The following is a 17,115-nucleotide window of genomic DNA, read 5'->3' as shown; positions in this document are numbered from 1 at the left end:
CATAGAAGTAAACACGGAATGTACGTTCTGCCGAGTTTCGAAGCGTGGTCGAAGCGGAATACCTCGGGTCGACAATCGCAAAGCTGGTTACAGTCGACGCGCAACGCTCTACGTATGTGATTGGATAGTCAGCGCTCGGTTCTAAAAGAAGGGAGCGTTTATAACTACTGAGCTAAGGACATCGTAGCCAATCGGTGCCCTCTAGTAATCAGAGCGAGGGGAAATGTTTAGCCCGGATCGGTCTCGACTGTCTCAGTCAACACGTTGCTAACTCTCGCTACGGTTATAAGGTCGAGTACGTTGAAGAATTTACGGATGTGGTCAAAGCTCGTTAAATCATTGTGAATTCGTACGAGAGAAAACACGAGCAAGTAAATATCACATGTGAATATCGCTATCATGTAGTCGGTCGTTACCAATGTCGGATAACATCGTCGTGACGGGTTTAAGAAATAATGCCAGCAAATTTATTAATTTTCGATTACTTCTGAGACGGGAACTCGGGCGGCGTTGTATTACTAGAGATTGCAGGGAGGAATTCGTGTCATTTGAATCGTAGAAGAAAGAAAATAAACACCAAGATGGATATTATGGACGGTAAGGATTTTACATTTATATTCATTATTTTATTAATCTTCGGGTTATTTCATACACGCTTTATATCAACATTTATTCTTATTTCGTTTTGCTTATCATTTAGCTGATATTACATCCGTTTACCGAGACTTAGACGAAGATTGGGAATAGCTTTGTCATTATAAATTATCTTACAGTGTATGATCAGTAATTATGTTAGCGCTAACTAATAATGTTTATCGTACGATTCACATTGCAACATTTATCACTGTATCGTATTATCGATACAATATTATACTTGGTTTTATTAGCTGCATTAATTCTCAACAATATTTCGTTATGTGACTAATAACAAATAAGCCATCAAAGATCATTGAAGAGCTATATATGACAAAAATACTGATAGGTGGAAATTTCTGGTTTATCAAAATCTCGACAGGCGCTGTTATCGTCAAGCATATTCTATCTGACTGTAGTTGTTATGAAACTAACACTGAATTTTATTTCTGTAAGATATGAATTTTTTATATCCACCATTAGTTAATGATTCCATCATATTTTGTTCGCTTCTCGAAGCAGTGACCTCGAGAATCATTATGATTTGTACACTGTCATTATAATAATAGCCGTAACGTCACGTCCATTAATAACAAAATGTTCACAAAAGGACACAAAAAATCTTGTACGATGATTCTGCTGACATGGCGAATCAGTGAATGATGATTCTCTAGCTATATTGAACAATTAGAATTAATGAGTAACTTAGCAGACGACCTTAATCGCATCGAGTTAAATTGATCCACCGAATAAATGTCCGATAACCCCATTGCTACAGGTCACGTTACAACTCGAATCATTTATGATGATATCAGGATGCCTAAACACTCACGATACATTTAGAAAATAAGCACGGATAGCTTCTCTGCAATGTAAATGTACAGACCGTACACTGTCATTATTAATGCTTATTCTAAACATGTTGATATTGTTGTTTCGACAGTGATTACGTGAAAATGAATGGAAATTTATCGGTGAAAGTTTCATGTCAGTTATTACAATCAGTAAAATATCGCTCTAGCTGTACGTACTAAGAAAGCGCTGTGGTTATATGTATAAAATTTTCAAGTATTAAAATCTCAATTTCTAAGAGAACGTACTCGTTATATACTTTATGTAATATCTCAAGTGTTATTGTCGGTCCGCGAGTTTAATGTTTTCTTTTGACAGATGCCAAACAATGCAATCCTTAGAAAATCACACGTGACTTTTCATAAAGTCACGAAAACATATCCCGAAGTAGAAAACTAAAATAGATTTCAGAGTGAAACCATGTAGATGCATACTTCTTTGTAAAAAGAATTTTAGTCAGTCACGTGTCGTTCGCTAAAATCTTTATTGTTTACGATCTGTCAAAAGAAACACACTGAACTTATGGACCGGCTATAATATCTCATCAAGTCTATTATAAATAATTGATAATTATTTTATCTATACATAGAAGTTATACTTGTTAGATCTATATAGTAAAATCCGTAACAATCATTCAAAATGAATATGACGTACACGTAAGGATTTTAGAAAGGATCGAGCAATCACAAATGAAAGGAATAAACGAACGTGATTAATTATTCCTTTGTAAACTCGTACGCGTAAGTAAACGTACCCAGCGTTTCACCGCGCTCCGTTTAAATCCAAGTACATAGTTCCTCAATTCGACGCAAGATGGAATCACTCTGTTCTACTAGCACATATGATAAAGCAGCCTGGCAACGATCGCTGGTCTATTCTTTTTAAATGCCCCTGTAACTTTACATGAAAAATTACTGTGAACTCAATTGTTACTCGTAAGGTAAACTATCAACGACAAGTGCGATATATTCAAGAGAAGATAATTTATGACTTTCATTTCAAAGGCATACACCATTGGCAGCATGGAGGCTTGTAAAGTAGTCATAAATAATTTTCGAGACTTGAGCTGATTTACAATCTTCTCTTTGGAGCGTGAATTTTTATACCAATTTATTGAATTATAGGAAAACGCTATTACGTTAAACGAAATAATTTCTTATATAAGAAGGTACCTTTAATGTATAATTGATAAATTGATAGGACCGCGAATCAAATCTCATCCGATTCGAGGTGACAGATGCATCAAGAAACTTGGCCATGGTCTACGGTAGCTGCGAAATTTTAATATGACAGAGGACACGTGGTTCAAGGCGTTAGCTTGAATCGAGTGTAGGGGAGAGGAAGCCGGTCGTTCAATACTCCAACAATGAGTATACTCTATTAGGCATGGCTACTATCGATATAGTATATACACAGGTGAATGTGTTACACAAGTATGATTGTTATTAGCAAACCTGATGAGTCGCTACGAAAACAAGTGTAAATTTAAGGGCGTGTAATTAGCAGTAAGAAGGCGGTGAGGAGTTCCACTGAGAACGAATGAGTCACGGCTCGATGTCGTCGATTCTTGAACCCGAGAGTAGGGAGACCACCTAGGGCCGTCACGAAAAAATATTTGGCCCCGGGCATTACCTGGGAACTACTCCATTTTCATTTTGCAACTGATGATGGCTAAGCAGTAGCAGAGTCGAAGGAAGATTTAAACGACTTTTCCTATATTGTCAGTCAACATTATTACTATATATTATCGAAATATCTAAGATAAAATATAAGGAATTAATAATTTGTTAAGATAATCAATATTGAGCTGTTCTAAAGTGAATAAATATTAAATATAGAATAAAATCGAAACTACAAATTTAATGTAAATATTGAAAGGCTTCTTATAAAATATTCAATCAATCAATGAAAGTTTTATTTGTAAAGTTTTATAAAAGTGATGTGTCTTTTACCAAACATATATGTGGTTTAGTCTCTAGGTCACCCAAGAGATACGTCCCTACACGAGATTGACTTGGTAAGCGGTGCGCATGTCTTTGACTAATGCGAAACGATTCCCTTAATTCGTGGGTGTCTGGAACGTCTCGAGAATTGGAGCGCGGACGGCAGTCAGTAGCCGATGAAGATAAAAGCAGTTCGGTTCGTTCTTGGACAATAAAGAATTCTCTTTGTGGCTCGAAAGTTCAGGAAATTACAAGTGGACGGGATAAACGTAGAGAGCTGCACAGTACGACAGGCAGGTTCGCTCGTTTCGAATAGTCGGCGCCCGCCATCTTGGACGGCGCCAGTGGAGAGACACGAGGGAGCACGTTGCAAATCGCATTCAGTATAATTTCAGAAGACGAGTCTCAACGACAAGTCGAGTCAGTTTCTAGGCAGTGGAGCGTTCGTAAAGGTGTAACCACGAGAGGAATATTGACGTCGCGGCACGTTGTGGATGAGTCAATCCAAAAGTATTCCCAGGGTGGCATAGATGTGATATTACGGGAAAAGCGTGCAAAGTGACTTCGTGGTGGAAAACGATTTTTTCTTTTTCTTTTCCTTATTTGACGCGGACTCTCTTGGGGCAGGAGAACGGCTATCCGTAATTTTGACAACATGAGCAAAATGTTGGGAATAAACTATTGCACAGTGTTCTCTGTACTTAGAAGTCCCGAACAGGGTGAAGTGTTTAAGCGGGTCAACTGAATTAAACATCTGTAAAAGGATCATTGAATTGTGAATATCTGGCACGAATTTCGTACGATCCAGCCCTCGCACGCTGGTTAATTCCTGTTAGCAAGGGATTTTAAAAAAAAAGTGCTACTTCACATTCTAGAGAGGGTTTGCAATATCAAAATCGAAACCTCGCTCAACCTCGAGTCTCGTTGACGCAATTCGTCTATATATAGACGAGTATTTCCGAACGTCGGGACTTCTTTTGAGGGACGAGACGCGATCCTTGAAGTTACGTTGATCGATTCGTCGAAGCTCACTGTTGTCCGGACGACCGTGTGAATCGAAACATAAAGATTCTGAAGTCCTGGTTCTACCGTATGGTCGTAAGATTATTCTCATACGATTCTAGATAATATTTAGAATAAGTAACCAATGGTACAAGGACTAATTTCCTGGAAGATTATATAAAAAATAAAATTACGCAACGCGTACCGATTTTCCTTGAGAATAATCAAGTGAAGTGCAATATCGTCACTGGGGATAATAATCATTCTTAACTGGGAGGAATTTTCTCGACTGTCGATAAAGTAGTTTCGCGAGTGTTCGAAGTAACGTGAATCTTCGTTACCTACCGGCACAGAAACTCGAAAGGACAGGAGCCGATCGTATATTTGACGACGGCCATAAAAAACCACACACCCCTATTAACCCGTAATGTATTTGAGATCGCACGTAGGAGCAAGCAAAGGGAGGCAGCACGAGTACACAAGAGCGTCGGCGGAATTGTGGACCGGTCGACGAGTCCCTGGACCACCGTCGACATCCGGTCGTTTCAGAAGAGCGCGACACTTGTCCGTTTGCCGATTCGAGGATCAGACGCAAACGAGTGCCACGATCCCGCGTGGTATAAGACAGTCGGAGGCGATATTGGAGCGCGGAATGAGCGAGGGTGAAAGGGCAGTAACGACGCCTCGAATCGGCTGGCGAAAACTTACCGATCCTGGCGACTGACACGCATCCAGAAAAACAAAGAGTAACCCCAAGCGATAGCATAAGCTTCGCCATCATCGTCCACCACCTCTCCGCCATCATCATCATCGTTGACATTGATCTTGATTAAGAAACCGGGTCGTCATTATAGGCACGGCAAAAAATCGGTATACCGATAATTGGCAAACGACGCATGTGCGCCAGATGATAAAAAGAAGAGACAGTGGACGTGACCGGGAAATTACTCCAAGATATACCAAAATGTCCGATAACCGGTATCGGTAGCAGACGGGGTTACTACCCTGTGATACGTGGACAAGGTAGTTAGCTCTCCTACGGGAAAGGCTAAAAGAGAAAAAGAAATACCGACCGAGTACTCGTGCACCAGATTGCTTTATTGCCATTTTCTCTTTGTTCGAAACTACCCTTACATTACAATCCTTACTCCATATGAAACCGTCGTGACTTCCCTGTATGTATCCCTTACTTACCAACCCCTGACATATGCTCGATCGCTGCTACATCCTGGGTGAATAAAAAAACGTTAGGGAATAAAAATTCTTCAATACGACGATAGACAATATACCTTCTTTAGTGTAAAGGTAGCGCGAAGGGACGCGAAATATCTACACTTCGTGATAAGGTGTCGTGAAATAAGATAAAAACGGTGACGGAAAGTGTCGCAATACGTAGTGTGATAAGATTTAAGCGTGTTCGTGGTTTAAGGTAGTGACTTTTGTTTAAAATATAACGTGCGATAACGGCCTCAAAATGCCGGCGACGCCAAATAAGCTAAATCTAAGCTTTGCCAGGAATGCTTACAGCGTATTCGGGAATCGAAATTCCGTCCCGAACACTGATCATCAGAGAGAACAAAAAACGGAATTGCTCGAGGGTAAGGATTATTGTAGGACCAGATACCGTGTCCTCGCACCAGACGTAAATTCCCACTAGTCATTAATAATCATCTACTTTAATAAAACGCAAAAAGGCGTGAATATGATTTTTTTACTACCTACTGACAATGAATAGCACAATTCGAAACTGCGCAACTTTTTTGCCCCCTTTTTTAGGTAATAGAATAAAGTAGGCATAGAGAAAGTCTTATTAGCCCCACCTCGGGTTTCAGGTACCCGAGGCAATGGCCTCCTTCATCTTAAAAACGGAGTCGACTACATCAATCCGGGCGAAGAGGATCAGATGGAGATTTACGGGTGCTTAAGAATTCTCCAAGTTTTAAAACGTATTATCGATAGACGGATCTTCTTACGGATCTTTTTTCCATCTTTCTTTTACAGATATAAAAGGAATCAGGTACGAACCGCCGTAACCTGGTTCATGATAGTCATCACTGGTGGCTTACTGAGATTGATCTTCCACTGGGTGCCGCATTTTATGCTTCTGGTTACGCATTCGCAATGTCCTATGGAGGAAGCTGAGACTGTTTTGCTCATCGAAAGATTTCAAGGAAAACACACAAGTTACTATGTGAAGAAACTTAAAACTCTTACAGCAGAAGAAGTGTTGTTAGTATCAAACATTTTGGTATCTCGATTTTCATTGGTATATTTCTCGGTATCTGATTGTCCTTAGTGCAATGAAAATACTAACCGTAAGTCTTGTTTAAAGGAAAATGCCACACGACGGAGACTCTCTGATTGAAAATGAATCGTGGCCGGACAATGGTAGTGTTGTCGAAGTTAAAGAAGACAAAGAAGTACCGACCTTGTCCATACATTTAACCGGTGGCCATTTCAAGAGTGAGTTGTATTCTTTTGTTGACATAGAGACAATTATCCATTATGATTATACTGTTACAAATAAACTCCTTTATGCAGAGGTCTCGTCCATACTCACGTTCAATTGTAAGAAATTGACTTATATTTGGGACACGGAGAGATCTGAATTTTTGAAATTGCGTGGTCTGGATGTTGGGGTGTTAACGTCCACTTTACATCAGATGCCAGGTTTGAGTTCGCAGGAACAATATATGAGGTAATAGTCAATAATTGTTCTGAAAATCCATTTTTATACCTGCAAATCTTTAATATAGTGAATTTATAGCAGTAAATTGTTTTATGTATACATGTTTTTATCGTATAAGGCTTAAATTATTTTTTCCTCCTTCGATTATTATTATAAAATTTGTATTAGAATAATTATTCAATCTAAATCCCATTTATTTTCTCAGACGCAGCGTATATGGGAATAACGAGATTGTAATTCCAGTGAAGAGTATTCTGACCTTGCTGGGTCTAGAAGTGCTGAATCCTTTTTACATTTTTCAACTATTCAGTTTTTGCCTCTGGATTGCTGATGATTATTTCTATTACGCAATGGCCATCTTGAGCATGTCAGGATTTGGCGTTGCTATGGCTGTCGTTCAGACACGCAGAGTACGTAACTTATGTTTTTATTAATTTTTTTCTTTTAGAACTTATTCGTTTTCACACTTTACTTACCACTTCGTGGCTTACAGAATCAGCATAATCTCCGATCCACAGTACACTCCTCGGATGTTGCGACTGTCATTAGAGATCGTGCAACTGGGCAAACCGCGACGGTACCCGCAGAACGTCTTGTGCCTGGAGACATTTTAGTAATTCCATCTCACGGCTGCTTGATGCCCTGCGATGCGGTATTATTGACAGGAAACTGTATTTTGAACGAATCAATGCTTACTGGAGAATCGGTACCAGTTACCAAGACTCCTATTCCGTCATCGAATGAAGTTATGTACGATACCAAGGAACATGCTAGACACACACTCTATTGTGGTACGCGTATCATCCAAACAAGATACTTTGGAAGTGAAAAGGTAGTACATAAATATTTTGAATTAGACTAAATAAAAGTGAACTAAAATACTATATAAATGTATTTTCTTTTTTGTTACAAGGTTCTGGCCGTCGTTATTCGTACAGGATTTAATACCAGTAAGGGAGGTCTGGTTCGTTCTATAATGTATCCTCCTCCGGTAGACTTCAAGTTCGAGCAGGACTCGTACAAGTTTGTGGAGTTGCTGGCATGTATCGCAAGTATCGGAGTGGTCTACACCATAGTAACTAAAGCAATGAGAGGAGTGCCAGCCAGTCACATAGCATTAGAAGCATTGGACCTCATAACCATAGTAGTACCACCAGCATTACCAGCCGCCATGACAGTGGGTCGTCTCGAAGCCCAGAATCGACTCAAAAATAATAGAATTTATTGTACAAGTCCAAGAGCAATTAACGTATCAGGATCCATAGATTGTATTTGCTTTGACAAGACCGGAACTCTCACTGAAGACGGTTTGGATATGTGGGGCGTAGTTCCGGTTTATTCAAGAAAGTTTCAAGTACCCGTCAAAGATATACGTACACTGCCACTCGACGAAGTATTGATAGGCATGGTAACATGCCATGGGATCACCATAATCGATGGGCAGCTCATGGGAGATCCATTAGATCTGAAAATGTTTGAGTCTACTGGTTGGACCTTAGAGGAACCGGATGTCTCGGACACGTCGAAATTTTCCATGCTGTTCCCAACAGTGGTCCGTCCACCTAAGGGTTCCAAGTACCTGCAAAACGTACCAAATCATCAAATAGTCTCACCATCAAGACAGAATTCCATATCCTCGGACGTTGTCGATAACGTTTCCTTGACGAATCTCGATGGAGCTATAACCAAGTCGACTGTGGATCTAACCGAACGAGGTTTAGAAATTGGCATAGTAAGGCAATTTCCGTTTACGTCAAGTCTGCAACGTATGAGCGTAATTACTAGAACGCTTGGAGCCAACCATTATGAACTATATTGCAAAGGAAGTCCCGAAATGATTCTAAGTCTCTCCAAACCAGAATCCAGTTAGTATTTTAAATAAGTTATTAGTATTATTTGTCCGATAAATAGTACGTCATTTTTTACTATGATACTTGATTGCAGTACCATCGGATTTCGCTTCGGTTCTTCAGGAATACACTTCAGAGGGTTATCGAGTAATCGCGCTTACGCACAGATCATTGAATCGACTTTCATATGCAAAGGTTCAGCGTATCAGTCGTGAGTCGGTTGAGACTGATTTAACTTTCCTGGGATTTGTGATATTGGAGAACCGGCTGAAACCGGAAACGTCACCAGTGGTCGCAGCGTTGAATACTGCCTGCATTAAAACAGTTATGGTTACCGGTGACAATATGCTGACAGCGCTTTCGGTTGCTAGGGATTGTGATATGATCAAACCGAATATGCCAGTGATTGCAGTGGCTGCCATTACTCAACAAAATCAAATCAAGCCTGAGGTTTACTTTACAAAAAGTACGAGTCAGCAGTCACCTATGTCGCCTACTGAACAGGCTGACCTTAGCGAAATGACGGATTTGAATAGTGTGGCAAGTTTGGAAACAATCGAAAGCGGTTCCTTTGCTAACAATCGTTTGGAAAAAGATGGGAATTACTTGTCCGATGAGTATGTAATATTATTATTAAGAATTGAGAATGAATTCTTAATAGATCAATATATATAATTAATCTATATTGTATTTCCAGTGTGCAGCATTCCTGTAACAAGTATGTTTTTTCTCTTACGGGTAAAACTTGGGCCTTGATCAAACAATATTATCCAGAATTAATACCGAAAATAACCACGCGTGGAGCCATTTTCGCGAGAATGTCTCCGGATCAAAAACAGCAGCTTGTCCAGGAACTCCAGTCCTTGGGATACTACGTAGGTAGGTATTGTAATTCATAATTAATTTGAATATTTTTTAATATATAAAAAAATTTTAATAAAAAAGTGTATTATTTTTTTTTAGCTATGGTCGGTGATGGCGCTAATGATTGTGGAGCCTTGAAAGCCGCCCACACCGGAATTTCATTATCCGATACCGAATCATCAGTGGCTTCGCCATTCACAAGTCGTGAAACTAACATATCCTGTGTATTGGCAGTCATTCGTGAAGGACGAGCAGCACTGGTGACCTCTTTCGGAATCTTCAAATACATGGCCGCTTATTCCTTGACTCAATTCATATCAGTGATGCTACTCTACAGCATTGAATCTAATTTGACAGACATGGAGTTTCTCTACATCGATCTCTTCGTCATCTCCATCTTTGCCTACTTTTTCAGCCGTACCGAAGCATATGATGGTCCACTAGTGAAAACGCCACCGTTGACCAGTCTGATTAGTACGGCACCGATTCTGAGTCTTATCACTCAAATAATCATCGCCGGAGGATTTCAATCCACCAGCTTCTGGCATCTGCAACAGATGGAATGGTTTCGTCCGTTTAACTCGACATCATTAGCAGATAAGGACGATGTTGGCTGCACAGAGAACTATACTGTTTTCATAGTAAGTTCAATGCAGTATATCATCCTGGCGATAGTCTTCTCAAAAGGGCGTCCATACAGAAAGTCACTATTTACAAATTACGGCCTCCTGGCATCTTTTATTCTGCTCACTGCCTTTTCAGTGTACTTGGCCGTCTATCCGTTTCAATGGCTAGCTGACAAATTTGAATTGGTACTTCCAAATGATTATGGTTTCCGTTTTATTCTCGTTGCTTACGGTGTTATCAATTTCATTGTGTCGATGTTCATTGAATATTTCTTCGTCGATTATATCGTCTTCAAGAAGCTAAGATATCGCTGGCACAATGTAGACAAATCCCGCAGAAAGTTCCTTGCTATCGAACGTGATATGGCGCGAGATATAAAATGGCCACCTATCTCTCATGAACCACTGCCAGAAGCTGCACCAGATTTACTGATTCGACAAAACGTCACTGAGATCAAAATTGAGAAACGCGTGACCGAACCCCATCCAGAAGACTCGTATCCAAAAGCAACTATAGAGTCCGACCTTGTTGGCGCGAATTTCAAAAGATTTGGATCAGCCCGTGAAGTCACGCTAAATCCTAGATCTTTGTTCGACGATCAAAGAAACACAGTATCCATGCAGACTGTACCCTGCTTTGAAGATCATGAAGTTTATACAAAGCAATCACAAGTGAAGCCTTTGAGCAAGCGAAGACATAATTCCGAATCAGAAAATGGCATCCATCAATATGACAAGATCTACAAGAACCACAATACTGATCCGATAGCAACCCTACCAAGATATCCTATAACCCAACAGAAATTGCCCCAGCCACTGGAGGACTTCAAAAACGTGCTCGTACATAAAAGTGAAGAAAATGCCTTCCGGACGGGTACTCAGAGTGTCCTGGAGTTGGACATCCTGCCATCCTGAGAGGACCCGAAGGGGGTCAGGTCCCTTGTAAAAACGACGTCGATATTCCGGAAAACTCCAATCGATCATAAAATGGTGCTATCACACTCGCGCATTCAAGCAGTATCAATACTGGTCGCGTGAGCCACGAAATATATTAGCATCCGACACAAACTGGTCTCTGAAAATTCTTTGAGACAAGATTATCAAGGTATCATTGGAAAGCTGAATAACAGTTGGCGGAACGTTGACGTGAGCCTACGGTGACATATGCTATGCCAAAGTACGAAATACGTGTCTGTTTTGATCTAGGGTCCCTTTTGACCCAGGCTTTCTTAAGTATTCGAACGTCGGCCCATGAGAAAGTATTATTTATATCAGTCCTCCTAACCTTTTTAAATTTCCTAACTCCCTCCAACTAATTCCCCAGGAATATTACCAGGTTGCTCCCATAGTTGATTAGTAGCAGGATATTTTTTAGTTAAAAATTTAGCCATTTTAAATGAATTTCGTAGTGGACACAGCGATGCGTTTACCCGCGATAACACGGTTACTTAAACGCTCTACGTGAACTACACTAGTGAATTATTGATAACGTTACTTAGGTAGAGATTGCAAATATGTATTAAAGTGATATAGTTCCATATGCTAGACACGTGGAAGTGGTTTAGGTCTCGTAGCAACTTTACATTGCTACAAGGGGCCCCCTTGTGGGTGGGTTAGAAGAATTTACAAAAAATCAATGTGTACTTATATACGCATCTATCTACTTAAAAATGTATCCCGTCACTTTACGGCGATGTAGTTTGTGTTTGAAAAGGATGAAAAGGAAAGAACAAAAAATGCATTAGCTGTTATCGAATAAAGTATATTTGTAACGCATCGCTCGAACGCTTATTGCTGCCAGCTTTTTCTCCCTTCTCCATTTTACATTGCAGTCAGTGGAATACAAACACTCGTATTTTAAAATAACGGGTCCATTATTCTCGTAACAGGATTGCTATGGCTAGAGTATAACTGGTATAACTTATGACCGTATAGCGTACGTGGGATTAATGCAATAGTTTTAAAAAAAGATTTACGGATCTATTACGTCAACAATTTTATACTTCTATACGCATCCTCGCACTTGAATATTTCAATGACGATGGAATGACTTTAGTCGTTTAAAATTTCCCGCGAAAACACTGTCGTTTTATATGTATCTTTATTGATTGCTGGAGGAAATTTATTTCGTGAGGTAATGCAGCTCGTTTAATAGGATTAAGTCTAGTTTATGAACACTCGTAAAACAGTATACTACATAAAGTTATGTCTTGGATAAAATGTCTCGACATTTATTTCGCGTGTTCCCTGCGAAAATGTAATTCTCCAACACAGTATATAACAGGTTTGCGTAACTTGGAAAAAAAAGAAGAAAAAACTTACAGTCTCAACGCATTGCGTGTAGACTGATAAATTTCTTGAAACACATAAATCATGAATTTTTCATTACTCTTATAGGATTTTTAATTATCATCTTTGTAGTAAACGTTGGTTAAATCGGTGCTTGGTACTGATATTTTTTACGTCTTAAATAGGCCTAATGATACTAAACAATAGGCTTATCGCAAACAGAAACCGGTTCCAATCGTTAATAATTGAAACAGTGAAGCAATCACAAAAGTATTTAAATGAATGGAATTTATTGATCAAGGCACACGATAGAAATGAAATAATTGCCGGATAAAATCTTAAGAATTACTTTATTGTTCCAATCGCAAAGATAATCCTGCGTCGTTAATATAAATTGAGGGAGATTAACATATTTTATAATTGATTCCGTCTATTATTCTTCACTTTGTGAACCTGTTTTCTAGATAATGGCCTGTTCACAATCTCAATATACATACTTCCATAATACCTAGATGTAAACCCGGTTTTATGATACATATATATATGTACAGTACGTTGCAAGAATAATGCTACAGTTTCACCTAAAGTCAAACATAACTGAAATACCAGTACCATTCCCTTGTAAAGTGCACTGTACCTATAGATACACCTGCATACTATCAATGTACAAACAAGTACATAACAATGTATACAGATCTTTTAGTTAAAAAAACACGTACTTTCGACACTTGATTAAGATTTTTTAAATTTCAATATATCGATACAGATTTCAATCCATTCTATTGGTATATAAATTTCTATGTACCGCTGTATAATAACGCGGACCCATTAAGTGTATTGACACGAGATAAATATCGTGACATGTATTATATTATGACAATCTGCAGGTTATATCGAAAAGATCACGACTGCGGTAAGGGGCAGGAAATTGTCTAGCGAAGCATATACTAGAGTCCAATACATTATATATTCAATGATAGTATAGTATCTTAGATGCTATCAGAAAATCGTATAACGTATACGGCACATCGTGTATCTCGTATGTTCACGTATTTATTATCTATAACGCTGAATATACACTTTGTGAGTATTGGATTTTGAAATTAACTGTATATCTACTTTTATATACCTATACGGACTAGACGAAATTGTCTTGTATGATTTTATATAAAATCAATTTTATACTCCCCTATATAAATTCATTGCACGGCCACGGCTCACGTCCACATGAGATACGCGCAACGAGTTCGCAATATATTTACGTTTAAATTTATATTACATTTTCATCCTGCTTTCATTTTATAGATTATACAGATACTATATCTATACTGTACTATACCTTAGGAACTAAAAGTATTACGTCTAAAGCAATGCGCATACAGTATTCATTATTGATGACTACGTTTTAATTATAGCTAAACACGCTGAGTATTTTACTGGCAAGATTGAGCATAGATCATCATGATCGCGCGATCGACAATGATCCATAATTAGCTACCTTTGTCGTTTATTGTAATCTAACGGGATCATCTAAACTCCAAATATTCTATATTGACTAGTTAATACATTTTTTTTGGCATTGATAATAATCGATACCGAATGGTAATCGATTTTGCAAAGGAAATTATTATCGAGCTTATCCTATCTACGAGTAGCATTGGATGACTTGCATTATCTATTTCTAATAATGATTATCAATGACTCGCATAGGCTAGATCGTTACCCCTGTACATTGCCTCGATAATTAATTTTTTATTCAATTTCCCACCCCTTGACTCCATCATCGATACGAACTGCTGGTATCTCTTCCACGCTGTGGTGGACGCCATTTCTGTCTCGCTTTCACCCTTCGGCTTTTCCACTTCAATATTTTTCAACGTCACTTCCGCCGTGGTGCAGGTACTTTCGGTTTCAGGAATCATCTGTAACGATTGTCCGTTGAGTATAAAACTAAACTCACTTTATATTATTTCATTAACAAGGAAAACTTGACATAGTCGATTCGTCTAGGTTCACGTGTCAGGCCGTATTTAATATGGGGACATGAGAAAATTGAGCTCAGCCCGAGTACAAGCTATAGGTATATAATGGACGATGACGGATATAGCATAGGAAGTTTCAAGATTACGATCGACACGACCAATGTTTGTAGGATGTATTGTAGATACGTGTTACACAGCGCAACCCCTCGAAATCAATACTCGAAGAGCATTTACACTGTTACTAAGGATTCCCTTATATTACCAGATTCATGCTTTCACAATATGGCGCTGTCACACTAATGACGTAACAAATTCCGGTTTATACGATTCACTCGTAAACGTTTATTGTATTACGTCTAACCATTCAACGAAATGAACGCTGGATCTGTACAATGGAGTAAAGTACACTTGGTATATTCTTAACCGGTGTAATAAATAAACTTTGAAATGTACATTGAAATTTCCCGCCATTATAATCGTATCCTTGAAATTGATCTCTCGGACATTCATTTCGGTTTATGTCATAGAACTGTGGTATTAGGTTATTCTCGCGTATTAACCATAAAGTTATTCTTACTTTGTTTAGCGACTTTCAACTTTCCCACGTAGTCTTATTCCTCGTTTGTACGCTCGCTTTTTAACGGTTTCTTCGAAGCTATTTTATTTTTTATCTCTGCCGTCTTATTTCTCAGACTTCTTTTACTTTTACGTGCCTCAAACGAGCAACGTTCGTACTAACGCACGGACTAAGAGTAACTGAAGAAACGGACGCTAAACATCAGCTGGGGTCGTAGCAACGCCCTCTCCCTGGGGGAACATAAAGTCCACATATGGAGGCCATATGGGGAAGTTGCAGATAATGCAACAATGTCCACTTTCCTATTTACCTGGCTCAACCCTAAATCCCCTTACAAAATAACTGACCCCAAGTGTTTCCGGTCTTCCGTCTAACCTTGATACGAAATTCTTCAAGAACCCTTTAAGCAGTCGACGTAGCGTGAAGTTCCATAGATTTTTGAAAAATATGGAAATTTTTTTTCTTGGGGTATACAATTTTTCTTTTTCAACTGTTATATTATTTATGCATTCACAGGCATGGGGTGGATATTTGGTACTGGGTAGGTAAGTAGGATACACCCTCGACTTTAAACCTTGTTTAAATGAAATATATATATATATATATATATATATATACACACACATATATATTATACGATATGTATATACGTGTAGCCATATGGGGGCTACGGGTCTATTGTGTAACGTTCATGGAATTAAGTAAATTGGCTGAATTGCCACATCCGAGAATCGTGATACCTCATATGAGTCTTGTAGCAATGCAAGTACATTGCGTAACCATAATATATTCAAGCTTCATATATTTTTCATATGGTTTACATACTTTGAAAGACCATTAAAAATAAGTAATCGAGTGGTTCCTGGGATAAGAATCTTCTTATTAGTCTCGATCGATTTTTTTTTATTATCTCCGATGCACAGAAATTCCATCAGCATAGAAACGACTCAATTATCAGTATTGGCGCTAGATTGATCCGGTTGCTCATTGAAACTTTTATGAGGAGCCAGAAAGTCTTGGAACAAGGAAATAAGTAATCAGTTCGTTATCATTTAAGTCGGATGATTAATCAATGTCTTCGCAGAAACGAAGAAAGATTTTTATCTAATTATCCCTATGACGAAACTATATAAATTATTTTATCACCGTAGCAGTTCGATTGTAAAAAAAAAAGAAATTCAATGCACACAGATTTTGATATTTTCGGATTACCTGTGTGTTAATTAAATTCAGATCACTCTTCGATCTAGAATCAATTTCCATAGATCCAAGAGCGTATAGGTAATTAACCAAGTTAGGAATTAAACTGATCGGCTAACCGTGTTATATGTAAATTAGTCTTTGGTAAGTAGACGATATATAGAAGCAAATAAAAAAGACTCTATCGCCTCGACACTTCAATCAAATACAATCGCGCTTATGCATAGGTATTGATCATTTGTTCCAGTGTCACATTAAAGTACTATGATTTCATATATAATAGAGAAATCGGAACAATGATGTATCTCGTTATGGGAGAACGTTTTGTTCGAGGGCGCGTGCACCGTAAAGGCACACGACACCACAGCTGCCGGAAGTACATCTGCCGGAATTACTAACCGTACCAAACAGATCGATCCACTTTGAAAATATACCTCAAAAAGCACACGGTGAATATCACATTGAAAAGGTGGTTAATTCGTTAAATTACGCTAACCGTCACTTTCCCGTAATCAAACGCACTGATAAAACGACTTCCGGTTAGTTTGGGTTAGAAAAGAGGAAAGGTGAAAATTCGATTTAAAAAACTGAAATTTTTTTTTTTTTTT

The 17,115-nt window shown here is 38.6% G+C and overlaps 1 protein-coding gene and 1 long non-coding RNA gene across 6 annotated transcripts; one reads left to right on the top strand and one right to left on the bottom strand.

The window, feature by feature from the left end:
- Positions 1 to 221: 221 nt before the first annotated feature.
- Positions 222 to 12,237, top strand: LOC107267957 (probable cation-transporting ATPase 13A3). 5 transcript variants are annotated; one of them, XM_015740188.2, is made up of 11 exons: positions 222 to 597; positions 6,263 to 6,347; positions 6,432 to 6,659; positions 6,763 to 6,893; positions 6,972 to 7,128; positions 7,325 to 7,529; positions 7,613 to 7,951; positions 8,033 to 8,984; positions 9,064 to 9,586; positions 9,667 to 9,848; positions 9,933 to 12,237. In XM_015740188.2, the coding sequence occupies exons 1-11, from the start codon at positions 582 to 584 to the stop codon at positions 11,372 to 11,374; spliced, it is 4,260 nt and encodes a 1,419-aa protein (XP_015595674.1). In that variant the 5' UTR covers positions 222 to 581; the 3' UTR covers positions 11,375 to 12,237. The 5 variants fall into 5 exon arrangements, with proteins under 5 accessions (XP_015595674.1, XP_015595675.1, XP_024941014.1 ...); XM_025085246.1 differs by lacking the exon at positions 222 to 597 and adding an exon at positions 5,893 to 6,028 and having other exon boundaries at positions 6,207 to 6,347; XM_015740187.1 differs by lacking the exon at positions 222 to 597 and adding an exon at positions 5,905 to 6,028.
- Positions 12,238 to 13,079: 842 nt separating this feature from the next.
- LOC107267962 lies at positions 13,080 to 15,869 on the bottom strand. Its single transcript, XR_001537718.2, has 2 exons — positions 15,308 to 15,869; positions 13,080 to 14,670 (listed from the first exon to the last, which is right to left on the bottom strand). It is a non-coding gene; the product is annotated as an uncharacterized LOC107267962 (long non-coding RNA).
- Positions 15,870 to 17,115: the final 1,246 nt, after the last annotated feature.

The sequence above is a fragment of the Cephus cinctus genome, unplaced genomic scaffold (genome assembly GCF_000341935.2).
Source record: "Cephus cinctus unplaced genomic scaffold, Ccin1 Ccin1_scaffold0462, whole genome shotgun sequence".
In the NCBI taxonomy this organism is placed as follows: domain Eukaryota; kingdom Metazoa; phylum Arthropoda; class Insecta; order Hymenoptera; family Cephidae; genus Cephus; species Cephus cinctus.
The sequence above is the reverse complement of the archived record's forward strand: the minus strand, read 5'-3'. Positions and strand labels throughout refer to the sequence as shown.